Source organism: Mastomys coucha, unplaced genomic scaffold (genome assembly GCF_008632895.1).
Source record: "Mastomys coucha isolate ucsf_1 unplaced genomic scaffold, UCSF_Mcou_1 pScaffold12, whole genome shotgun sequence".
Lineage (NCBI taxonomy): Eukaryota > Metazoa > Chordata > Mammalia > Rodentia > Muridae > Mastomys > Mastomys coucha.
Genome location: NW_022196894.1, coordinates 53,393,200 through 53,406,515, shown reverse-complemented (window position 1 = coordinate 53,406,515; position 13,316 = coordinate 53,393,200). Strand labels below are relative to the sequence as shown.

Below are 13,316 nucleotides of genomic sequence, written 5' to 3'. Positions count from 1 at the left end.
CTCGAACTCAGAAATCGCCTGCCTCTGCCTCCCAAGTGCTGGGATTAAAGGCATGCGCCACCACCACCTGGCATCTTTCTGATTTTTAAAATTACTTCTTGTAGGGCTAGAGATAGGACTCAGTAGTTAAGAGTCCCTTCTGGGCAGCACAGTAGAGCTGGTCCTAGAGATGGGGGTGTGGGAGAGCTAATGGCACTCCTCACCTGAGCAAAGTGGGAGAACTGGTCCTGCTGATGCCTGTGCTGGATTGCTGTAGGCTGAGCAACTCAGCTTCTGCTCAGGCCAGCTCCAGGGCTCTGAGTTAGCCCACTCCAACATCCACCCCATCTGTGAACTGCTGGAGTGCACGAAGGGGCCAGCCCTGTAGATGGGAAGCTTCTGGGCCTCCATGCACAGAACAACAATGGGGATGTCTGAGAGGAGTCCTGGGAGGATCCAGGATTGGCAGTGTAGCAGAAGCCAGAGGCCTGGAACCACACCAATGCCTCACTGCAATGAAGATTTGCAAGTAAAGCTATTTGGGCAAAAGGTTATACTGTGTGACATACTGTGACACACTGAGACACACTGTGACACACTGTGACACACTGAGATGTTTTGTCTTGTTTTATTTTTTATTTATTTATTTTTATTTTTTTAGGGGGAAGGTTACAAGGATGGAGGTAGAGTTGAAGGGATGGGGAGCTGAATGGGGTTGGGGTGCATGATGTGAAATTCACAAGGAACCAATAAACATTTTTAATTAAAAAAAAAAAAAAAGAGAGCCTTCTGGTCTTCCTGAGGACAAAAGCTCTGCACCCACATGAGGTAGCTCATAGCTAACTGTAACTCTAGTTATAAAGAATCCGATATCCTCTTCTGGGAATGCACACACACACACACACACACACACACACACACACACACACACATTAAAAAAGAAAGAAAAAGGAAAAAACCCTACTTTGTGGACAGTTTTCTGTCTATAGTAATACTGGCCTTGACTTCAGGAAAGTCCTCTTGCCTTAGCCTCCCAAGTGCTGAGATTGTAGGCATGAGCTATCACCACTCCTACTGTAATAATTTTTCTGTTATTGTCCCCCTCATACCCCCTGTTTTTTCAAGACTGTGTTTCTTTGTGTAGCCCTGGCTGTCCTGGAACTTGCTCTGTAGATCAGGCTAGCCTCACACTCAGAGATCTGCTGCTTTTGTCTCCCTAGTGCTGGGATTAAGGGCCTGCCCCTTCCCACCCTTTAATCTGTAATCATTATTTTTTTAACTTAAAAAAATTCTCTTAACTCCTTTCTGTATATATGTATTTTGTCTGCTTGTATGACCGCACGTATAAGCATCTCTTGTGCCTGCTGAGGCCAGAAGAGGGAACCAGATTCCCTGGAACTGGAGTTATAGTCAGTCAGTTGTGAGCCTCCATGTGGGTGCTGGGAATTGAACCCAGGTTCTCTGTAAGAACAGCCAGTCCTCTTAACACTGAGCCATCTCTCCAGCGACAAGAAATTAATTTTCTTAAAAATGTTTTGGTTGACATTTTAGCCATGTTTGAGGAAACTTTTGATTGTACTTTACTATGTTTTAGGGATTAAATGTCACTAAAAGTCTACAACTAAGGGGTGAGGGAGATGGCTCAGTGGATAAAATGTTTTAAGTATACAGTTAAGAAGGCTCTTTAAAGACTTGGCGATTTAAATCATGCTCCCTTGAATCTTCTAGAACCTGTCCTCCAAATCAATTCTTGGGTTGGGATCAGCAGTAATGATGATCAGCTATATGCTGTTAAGAATAACTTCCTAGCTGCAGCACACACTACAAGATATTCTCGGAACGACCTTCATCTGGAAGACATACAGACAGACGAGGACAAGCTAAACTGTAGTCTGCTCTCTTCAGAGTCCACTTTTATGCCAGTTGCATCGGGACTGTCTCCAGTGTCACCCACTGTTGAGCTGAGGCTGCAGGGCATTAACTTGGGCTTAGAGGATGATGATGGTGCAGATGAATTCACAAAAGGTCTGGAAAACCAGGACTCGGATAAGGACAAGGAAAAGTCTTTATGGGATACGAATGAAAATTGTGTTCAAATGCTGAAATGTAAGATCAGTACAGAAGTAAATGAGGAAGCTGGGCCGCTGCCTTGTCCCAAGTCTGTGATTACCAATGCTATCTTGAAGGAGGATAACCACAGTTTTATATCTCGTCCTGAGTCAGTTGGACACAGTGTGTCCCACACAGAACCAAACAGTGGAGATGTCATGTCTCCTACCACTTCAGAGAAATTTCCCTGCAGGATTTTGACCCAGCGACCTGTTGCTTTGGGACAAGATGAAGTCACCCTTCAGAAACTGAATGCAGCTGCCACTAAACTTCAGGCCTGTTGGCGAGGCTTTTATACCAGAAACTACAATCCACAAGCTAAAGGGGTACGCTATGAAATCCGGCTACGCAGGATGCAGGAGCACATTGTCTGCCTAACAGATGAAGTGCGGAGGTAGGTTGGAAACTGCTGTTCTGTTGGCTTGGGGTACCAGGTTCTGACATTGTTTTAGAGCCATTGTTTTTAGCCAGTGATTGTTATTGGTGACTGTAGATGACCTCAAGACTGTCTTTAGGTTCCATGATTTGCTAAATGAACTTACAGAACTGAGGAATTGCTCTGTTCCCAGTTACTGTTTATTATAGCAGATGCATACAGTTTAAACTAGGGGAAACCACGGCGGAGGCTGGCGCAGGCCTCCAGGTGCCCTCTTCCAGTTACCTCCCAGCTTCCTTCCTTCCCATCACTGTGATGTGTGATGATGCCAACCAGAGGTGCTTCCCTGAACATTCCAGGCCATGGTTTTTATTGGGGTTAATTATTTAGAAATTGCGTGGTCATGTGACTGATTTTTTTTTTTCAGATTTCTTGTTCCCTAGGTCTGAGGGCTCCAGGGGAATGAAGTGGGTGTCCATTAGGAATCACATGGTTAGCTTAAGCCCTGGTGAAACTCAATACCTCAGGTATACAAAGAGTCTCTTCTGGTAAATATTTCAAGGGCTTGGAGGTTGCTTTACTCCCAGTCCTGTATTCAGAACATGCAGGGCACAGACATCCTACGTCACAGTTCCGATGGGTTAACTTGTCACTTCGCAGTAAGTTCCCCAGGAGTGTTTTAGTGGTGTGGTGGGGATGAAAGCCTGTTTGGGAGGGACTGGATGATTAAAAAAGTAAAGAGCTTAAAGAACGAGTGGGACCACTGCTTTGGGAATGTTATTTGAATGAAGAAGAGAGAGTAGGGAGTTGCTGGTAGGGAATGTATAGGTAAAGGTTGTTTCCTACTGCGTGGGTTCCAGGAATTGAACTCCTGTCTTCAGTCTTGTCAGGCACCTTTTCTCACTGAGGCATCTTTCCAATCCCCGGAATAAGTTTTAAAAGTGGTATAGATAAAATGTTGGGGAATAGGGTGAGGTTATGACAGTAGATTCATGGGGTAAGCTATTCTTCGGTAGAATGTCTATTTAAATACTGAGTCCTCAAAACCAGACAACAGGAATGGGACAGAGAGAAAGACTGGTGCTGAGACATCAGTGAGTAACACGGGTAGTGGGGGGATTTATCAAGATAGGAGGCATCCTTAGAGGAGTATCTTGGGGTTCCTGTTGCTATGCTAAAACACCATGGCTACAAGCAACTTGGGGAGGAAAGGTTTATCACAGCTTAAAACTCTCTGGTCACACGTGATCACGGAGGGAGGGAATCAGTACAGGAAGGCAAAGCAGAGCTGGCGTCAGGAACTGCAGCAGAAGCCGTGGAGGAACATTGCTTATGGGCTTGCTCCTGAGAACTTGCCCAGTGTCCTCAGTCTGCTTGCTTGATTGCTTCCCTCCTTTCTTTGGTTGAAAGTAAATTTTTTTTCATACAATATGTTCAGATTATGGTTTCCCTTCTCACATCTCCTCTCTCATGGAATGGACCTTAAATCCAATCAGATAATGGATGCTCGCACTTACAATATTTGTGCAACTATTGCACCAGTGTGTTGTATATCAACCTGTTTTTTTTTTTTTTTTAGATTTATTTATTTGCTGGGCAGTAGTGGTGCACGTCTTTAATCCCAGCACTTGGGAGGCAAAGGCAGGTGGATTTCTGAGTTCAAGGCCAACCTGGTCTACAGAGTGAGTTCCAGGACAGCCAGGGCTATACAGAGAAACCCTGTCTTGAAAATACCAAAAAAAAAAAAAAAAGATGTATTTATTTATTATATGTAAGTACACTGTAGCTGTCTTCAGACACTCCAGAAGAGTGTGTCAGATCTCATTACGGATAGTTGTGAGCCACCATGTGGTTGCTGGGATTTGAACTCAGGACCTTCAGTAGAGCAGTCGGTGCTTTTAACCACTGAGCCATCTCACCAGCCCCAACCTGCTTTTTTATACAACTCAGAACCATCTGCCTAGGTCTGGCATCACTTCCGTGGGCTGGGCTTTCCCGTAGTAATCATTAATCCAGAAAAAAAAATGCCCCATAGATTTGCCTATAGGCCAATCCTATAGAGCCATTATTTCAATTGAAATTTCCTAGATATTTCTGGATTTGCAGCAAGTTGAAAAAGAACTCAACCAGGACAAGAAGTTAGATAAAGAGTCACTTGAAAATAGCAGAGAGGAGCAGTTGGATGATCCTGATGTATAAAAGAAAAAAAGGCTTCTGTTTGAGAGAGCTACAATGTTTGTGCAAATGGGTCTGTTTTGGCTAAGGAAAAACTCAAGAAAGGTAGTCTATATGGGAATTTGCTGCTTACAGTTTAGGGCTCTCAGATGGCACAACAGAATGTCTTGGAGAGTCTAGAGAAAGTGTCTAATCATGTTGGAAGTTCTGAGAAGGGATGAGGTAGCTCAGGGGCAGAGTCTCAGTCTAGCATGTATAGAGCCTGGTTTCTAGTTCCAGTCCTGCAAAAATTAAAAAACAAACACAAAACAAACTTCAGGACAAAGTGGGGGTGATATTCAGAATGGTAATGGGCAACTAAGGGAGCCTTTGCTTTGGCATAGGCCTAAGAATCAAGATGGCATCAGTGATCTCAGAGGTTAAGACCCAGGTATGAGAGTAAGGCTTAGATGGGAGAAGTCAGTGATAGCAGAGTATCAGGAATTGGGCAAATGAAAAGTGATGGCTGATGGGTTAGTTCTGCTGACACCTTAGGAGAACATTGTTAATCTGTGATCCTGAGTACTGAAGTGTGATCATTAACTCTTTGGAAGCTTGACGAACCAGCCTTTCCTTTGCCTCCTATTAACTTGTGTTTGGCTGGGAATTGAAGGGCAGATAGAGAGATGTTTAATGCATAGGCCTATGTAGACACACTCACACTCATACAAACATTTCCACCACCGGCAATACTTGATAGAATGAATATGTGAATTTCAATTTCAGATACATTTTATTTGGCTTCTGTTTTAAAGCATAGTTTTAAATAAGGTCTGAGCGTAGATATCTAAAAGTAGAAACAATTGTTATTAGGTTATTTATCTCTTTCAAATGCATTTGTTCAGAGTTTTAACAGGACGTTTAAATCAAAGTGTTCTTCCTTATGATCTTTTGAATCACTGTAGGTTAAGAAAAGAAAGAGATGAAGAACGTGTGAAGAATTTTGTGCAAGAAGAGGCTGTCAGATTCCTTTGGAATGAGGTAAACCCTACTGCTGATCCCTCTAGTATCTGTGAGAATTTCTTATCAGGAAGACCGAAGTTATTGTTTTTAACTTTTTTTTGTTTTATTTTGTTTTTGTTTTTGTTTTTGTTTTTCGAGACAGGGTTTCTCTGTATAGCCCTGGCTGTCCTGGTACTCACTCTGTAGACCAGGCTGGCCTCGAACTCAGAAATCCACCTGCCTCTGCCTCCCAAGTGCTGGGATTAAAGGCGTGCGCCATCACCGCCCCACTAACTTTTTTTTTAAAATAAAGATTTATTTATTATTATACATAAACATACTGTAGCTGTCTTCAGACGTACCAGAAGAGGGCATCAGATCTCATTATGGGTGGTTGTGAGCCACCATGTGGTTGCTGGGATTTGAACTCAGGACCTTTGGAAGAGCAGTCAGTGTTCTTACCCACTGAGCCATTTTACCAGCCCCTGTTTTTAACTTTTTATTGATTCTTTGTGAGTTTCACATCATGTACTCCAGTCCTACCCTTCTCCTTATCCCCTTGTATCTGCCTGTGGTCCTTCCAAAATAAAACAACAACGACAACAACAAAAAAATCAAAACAAAAACCAAAACAAAGCCTACAAAACATCTCATGGAAGCTGTAGTGTATCACAGTGTGTCCCACAGTGTGCCCCTTCTGTCCATACATCTTCACTTGCAAATGTTCATTGCAATGCATCATTAGTCTGGTTTGAGGTCTGTGGCTTCTGGGACACCATCAATATTGTTCTTCACTGGGACACCTCTTGGATTATCTGTTGTTACCCTGTGGCATGAGATCCTGTCGCTTTGGATTAGTAGGATTGGCCCTTTCATGCACCCCAACAGTTCTCAGATGATGTAGATTTTGGAGTGAGCCAACTTGAAGCCCTGGATCTGGGCCTATGTGGTAGCTGAATAAACCCTTTCCTTCCTAGCTTGCTTCTTGGTCATGATGTTTGTACAGGAATTGAAACCCTGACTAAGACATTTACATTACAATTGATAACAGTAGCAAAATTATTGTTACAAATTAGCAACGAAAATAATTTTATGATAGGGGTCACCACAGCATAAGCAACTGCACTAAAGGGTCACAGCATTAGGAAGGGTGAGAACACTGTTGTCAAAGCTCTCTGAGGGCCAGTGCGCTAGTTCACTGGGTGAAGCTGCATGTCATCAAGCTCAACAACCTGAGTTTGGAACCTGGGGTCACGTGATGAAAGGCAAGGACTACCGGACAGTGTTGGCACACTCCATTAATCCCAGCACTTGGGAGGCAGAGGCAGGTGGATTTCTAAGTTTAAGGCCAGCCTGGTCTACTGAGTGAGTTCCAGGACAGCCAAGGCTATACAGAGAAAACCTGTCTTGAAAAATCAAAAAAGAAAGAGAGAGAAAGAGAGAGAGAGAGAGAGAGAGAGAGGAAAGAAGGCAAGGACCAACTCCTGCAGGTTATATGTTGTATGTGCCCCTTCCATAAATAAAAAAGCCTAAAAATTGAAAATATATATGAAAACTATATGTATTTGAAACCATATAGAAAAAATTCTGAAAAGAAACATTTTAGACTACTATCAGAAAGTACCTTGATGGCACAGAGCTGTGTAGTGAGAACCTGCCTCCAAACACAGACAAGAAGTTCCCTTGGCGAGTAGTCAGAGTGAAACTAAAACTTCTCTATTTGGCCTTCTCCTCTCCTAGCTATCTATATCCAGTTCATTTTATTTTGTCTTATTAGATTTTGAGATATGTTCTCATGGAGTCCAGGCTAGCCGTAAACTCACTCTAGCTAAGGATGACCTTGGACTCCTGGTCCTCCTGCCTGAGTCTCACAAGTAGTGGGGTTACAGGTGTGCCCCATTACAACTGATTTGTGTAGTGCTGGGGTTCGAAACCAGGACCTCATGCATGCAAGCGTTATACCAACTGCAATTAAAAAAAAAAGATTTCTATGTATGGGTGTTTGCCTGCATGTACGTATGTGACCTATGCGTGTACAATGCCCTTGGGGCTAGAAGTGGGTGTGGGAGCCTTGGACTTGGGGATACAGACCATTGTGACCTGCTGTGTGGGTGTCGGGAAGTACACTCCGGTCAAGAATAGCTTGTGTTCTTAACTACTGAGCCCATTCCCACCCTTGTTTGCTTTTTTACTGTTGCTGTATTTGTTTTGTTTGTTTTGTGAGACAGGGTTTCTCTGTGTAGCCCTGGCTGTCCTGGAACTCACTGTAGACCAGGCTGGCCTTAGACTCACAAAGATCTGCCTGCTTCTGCCTCCCAAGTGCTGAGATTAGAGGCATGTGCCATCCACGCTCAGCTTGCAATTTTTATAGTAAAAATTTGAAATTATTTTTATACCTTTAAAGTATAAAGGGTCATATTGTCAAGAACTTGGGCTATTTTCAGTTATTTTAAAAAGTTATAAATACTACATTTTAAAATAATTGGTAATCCTATGTCTGCATTTATCTCTAAAATAGACTGATTTTAGATCTAGTTAGACTCACAGATGCTAATTGGCCCTTAGGGACTAGATGTTGGTCTATATTTTGCACATTATTGATTGCTAAGTGAGGAAGATGCTGTCGTACTTCTCTCGTGAGACAGGAGAACTGCTATGGCCTTCCTCTTGTGTTGGGGATTGCCCTTCGCTACCAAGGACACAAAACACTGTGCCTGCCCAATTAGGCTGGGGGTCAGCCCCGTGAAGAGGTTAGGGTAGTAATGAATGCAGGTAACTTCATGACTTCCGGGGGCGGCGGGAAGGCTTCGGACATTTTAAAAAGACAGGATATTTACTTTCTACTAAAACTGTCTCTCCTGGTTTATAGGTAAGATCTCTACAAGCTTGGCAACAGACAGTGGAACAGCGTCTAGTTTCCTGGCATGCTGATGTGCCTCCTATATCAAGTACTCTGGTGTCACCTAAGCCTCCGTTATTTCCACCACGTCAGGACCCCTCTTCCGATGAGAATTCGGATTGGTTCGTCAGTGAGGATGCAGCTCGTCAAGGGAAGTCGGTGCCAGACTTTCCCGACTCTGGTTTTCATTCCTCCCTGACAGAACAAGTTCACTGTTGGCAGGACTCTCTGGATTTTGAAAAGAGTTCGGTAGAAAGCAGTGAAAACTCCGTGTTGGGGAATTCTGCTAACACGGTGAAATGTGTCAAAGACCCAGACTCGGAGGCCACCGCTGAGCAGCACAGTGACTGCAGTAAGGAAAGCTCAGTCAGTGAGCAGGACAACACCCTGCTCCAGCAGTATTTAACGTCGGTCCAGCAGCTGGACGATGCTGCTGAGGCGGCAGATTCTGACGATGTGGCAGGAGATAATAAGCATCCCTTAGCTTGTTCTCCAGAAAGGTTAGATGCTTCCTCTGACAACGAGACTCATAGAGTGTCTCCTACTTTACAGGATGGAAATAGCCAGATGCCAGAGAATTGTAAGTTAAACGAAGAAGGCCAAGGGCAGCCTCCGGAATGTGATGCTGGGTTTCAGGTGTTGCATGTGGGTGTCACTGTGCAGCCTGTCTGATTAACTGCGAAGCAGAAATTCACTTCGATTTTCTTAATGTTTTCAAATGTCTCTTTTGCAGGGGAGCAGCCCTTTCCACCATTTTGTTATTGTTTATATACAACTTGTATTCTTGTCCCACAGTTTTTTAGATATTAGCTACTGAACTATGTCTTCATTTCCGTTGTACTACTGTACTAAATATTGATATTAAATGGCATATGCACTTTATTTCTTAATAATTACACCAATAATGTTTCCTTTACATCTGTACTGCCTTTCAGAAACAGTTTCTTGAAGTAGTTTGATGATTTAAATAGGAGAACTTGGTTCTTCTTAATTACATAGTAAGGGATATAATGTATAAGGTGTGACTAAAATGAGGGTTATGAACAACTGAAATTTCCCAAGCAGTCTCCTTGGACTAAAATCATGGTTTTTCACCCTCTGAGTTAAGGAAAGCCTTCTTATATAAGAACGTTTAGGGAGACTAAGGTTTAGTTTGTGTGCATGCGCGCGTGTGGATGTGTGTGTGTGTGTGTGTGTGTGTCCTCGAGTTTGTGTGTCCTGGTAGTTAAACTCTGAGCCTCGAGAATCCTAAGCATGTACCCTGCCACTGAACTGTTCACCTAACTCCTAAAATATAAGATTTTTAAGTGGGGTGATTAAATTGCCTCATGACAAACTTTAGCTAATTTGTAGATCAGTTTTGAAGTAAAGTATTCCATACAGGATTAAAATCAAGCTTACTGGGCAAGGATATTTCTCTTTGATATGGAAAAAAGAGACATGAGTTATTTAATTGGTATCATGCTGCTCAAGGGTCTCATTTTATTATGTACTTTTTTAGGCTATTGACATTTATGTGCCAATATTTTGGGAAGAAATCAATATGTATTCATCATTATGTTCTTGCTTTTATTTCTATATATACTTCACCAGAAGAGCCAAAGCTACATTTCACTGTATATCTCACTGCACATGTGTGTGTGTGTGTGTGTGTCTGTGGAACAGATCTATGGCCCTGTGCATGCTGGGTAAGTTCTGTACATGGAGCTGTGTGTCTTAGTCCTTATTTCACTTGTGACCTTTGTCCCATAGTGAAGAACATTTAAAATCCTGATAGACTAGAAATGTTTTTTTTTTTTTTTTTTAAGGGACTTTTAAAATCTAATCTCTGAAAAGTGCCACATTTGAAGGACAATTTACTGGTGACTAAAAAAATAAATCAGGCTGGGCTTGGTGGAGCATGCCTTTAATCCCAGTACTTAGCAAGCAGAGGCAGGCGGCTCCCTGTGAGTTCAAGGACAACCTGCTTTACTAGTGACTTCCAGGTTAGGGCTACAAGTGAGACTCTGTCTCAAAAAAACCAACAAAACAGTAAAAGCAGTAGCAGCAGCAACAACAACAGCAATAGAAAAGTAAAAAGAAAAGCAAAATAATAAAAAAAAAATCTTCAGGAATAATAATATTGTGTTTGAACGTGAAGGTCTGTCTGTTAATCAATAGTGACATTTAGGAGTTTGGCATTATATCTTTTAGAATTTTCTGCTATCATTAACTAGCACAGCACAGATCTGATTGTTCCAACTGTGGACAAGCAACTGTTTAAAATTCTGACAGTATTTCTGTTCTTTAAACGTAGGTGCTAATATCATCCATTATTCTGTTAAAGCCATTGGAGCCCTTTAATTGAAAGTCTATAAACCAAAAATTCTGGTTCTTCCAAAATAGAGTTGAAGACCACATGGTACTTGCTGAGAGGAACATTTCTGCATTATGGCGAGCTGTGCTTGCTTAGTTCATAAATACGTAGCACTCAGGTTGAGAAGGCATGCCTTTCATTCTCAGAAATCCAGAATCCTTTGAAAAGGACATGTTTTCTGTGTTCTAGAAGCAGAACAACAGTCTTAACCTCAAACAATTTTTTTCTAGTAGAGATGTGTAATATTGAATGCTTGATGGATAAAAACTGAAAATTTAACTCTGAATTATAATTACCTTTTATAATTTTGCATTTCTTTTAAAATACTTAATTTGTATGTGTGTGTTTGTGTATATGTGAGGGAGTACCTGTGTGTGTGTGTGTGATAGTGTCTGTGTGAGTGTGTGAGGATATGTATGTGTGTATCTGTGAGAGTATATATGTGTAAGAGAGTGTGTGTTGTATATGTGTGTGCTTGTATGTGTATGTGAGAGCTTGTGTGTGTGTGTATGTGAGAGAGAGAGTGTTTGTGTTTGTATGTGTATGTTTATGTGTAAGAGAGTGTATGTTTGTATGTGTGAGAATGTGTGCGTGTATATGTGCAAGGGAGAGTATGTATGTATGTGTGTGTGCCTGCAGGAGGAAGCCAGAAGTGGGTGTCAGCTCCCTTGAACCTGGAGTTAAGGTGTTTGTGAGCTGTCTGTCAACCCTACCTTTCATTCCTTTTTCAATAGGCGATGAGAATTTTTTTTATTTTTCTATTTTTACAGTTAAGTGCCTCATTTGCTGCCCAGAGTTAAAGAAAAGCATCTCACTGTGGTAGCCCCAGCACTGTTTCATGGCACATTAATTTCAGAAAAGTGGCGGCTGTGCCATGGTTGAGCTGCCCCGAGGGCGGTTCTGGCAGCTGCTGCTTTCTTTTCTTAAGTAATGGCAGATCCAGCCATTTCATCTGATAGACACTGTCAGCAGAACTTATTGTTCTTTTGTCTGTTTTTCTAGTCTGAAAATGGCATTCAACATATTTTTGTGAAAAACTTGGCAGAATATGATAATTACTCATATTCTGTTTTACCTCTCTCTTTTCCGCTAGGTTTTAGAAGTATGGGAATGTGAAGTAGCTTTGAGCTGCAGAGAATCTCGAATGTAGGTGAAAGTGCAATACGCCAGAATGTAGGAAAAGTAAAGCAGAGACTTAATGAGTCTTTATTGGTTTATGTAATTTAAAGGTAACTTATGTAATGAATACCGAGGAATAATAATTTATGTGACTCTGGATTATTTATTAGTCTCGCCGGGAAGAGCAGACCAGGGAGTCTGGGAGGTTGAACTTTGAACTTGGCCTTTTTTGATCAGAGCGACTTTGTTCAGTTGTGCTGTTTTGACTCAGATAAATTCTCTTTATTAGGGAGTATTTGATTATCAGCTGGAATTACTACAGAAGCATAAGCTCATACCATATAGGCAGGCAATGGTGGCGATGCCTCCATTAATCTCAGCGTGTGGGAGGCAGATGCAAGTAGGTGAGTTTGAGACCAGCCTGGTCTACACAGAGAAACCCTGTCTCAAAAAACCAAACCAAACCAAGCCAAACCAAACCAGACCAACCAACCAAAACTCCCAAAGCTTCCTTCCCCTCCAAAAAACCCGTCATACCATGTGAGAACCAGAAGGAATCTTGAGATTATCTATTGCCATTATTATTGTTGTTATTATTATCACTATTATTATTATACAATGCAAAAGAGGTGCTGGCCTTATAGCAGGGGCTGACTACCTCTTTTCGAAGAAATAGAAATCCAGGGATGCTAACCAGCTTGTGTGAGGTTGTAGTAGTCAGCAGTCAACTGCAAACATGTTTGGACATTTCAAGCCTTCCATACACCTTCTCCGTTAATCTTCACAGAAGTAAGTAAGTTGCTGCATTTTAAAGAGGAAAAACAGCTTTTAAGAGAGGCCCTTTAATGTCAGAGCTGTAGCAAAACAGCTAACTCTTCCAGAACCTTGAATGAAAGTTCTCCAAAAAAACAAATAGGGCTTTCTTAAACTTGTTTGTGTGGAGCAATAATAGCAGCAGGGAATGGCAGTGAACACTTGTTTTATTTTTTTGTTTGTTTTGTTTTTGTTGTTTTTGTTTTTTGAGACATGGCTCTGTAGACCAGGCTAGTCTCTTCCTCAGAGATCTGCCTGCCTTTGCTTCCCAAGTGCTGGAATTAAAGGGCATGCAGCACCATAGCTCAGCAGTGCTACACACTTGTAATCACAGCACTTGGGATGCTGAGGCAGGAGGATTTGCGAGTTCAAGGCCACCTTCAGCTACATAGTGAGATTCAGGCTGACCTGGGCTACCAACAGCAATAGTAAGTTAAAACTTTAGGAAAGAATCTCTGTATCTTAATCATTTTATTTGATGATACCTAGTCTTTTTTTTTTTTTTTTTT

The 13,316-nt window shown here is 41.9% G+C and overlaps 1 protein-coding gene across 3 annotated transcripts in view; it reads left to right on the top strand.

The window, feature by feature from the left end:
* Cep97 (centrosomal protein 97) overlaps positions 1-9,415 on the top strand; it is a 30,605-nt gene extending 21,190 nt beyond the window's left edge. For all 3 annotated transcript variants that reach the window (XM_031364070.1, XM_031364071.1, XM_031364072.1), the window contains 3 exons: positions 1,708-2,482; positions 5,584-5,659; positions 8,490-9,415. In XM_031364070.1, the coding sequence (XP_031219930.1) occupies positions 1,708-2,482; positions 5,584-5,659; positions 8,490-9,191 (1,553 nt within the window). In that variant the 3' untranslated portion in view covers positions 9,192-9,415. The remainder of the gene's footprint in view (positions 1-1,707; positions 2,483-5,583; positions 5,660-8,489) is intronic.
* Positions 9,416-13,316: the final 3,901 nt, after the last annotated feature.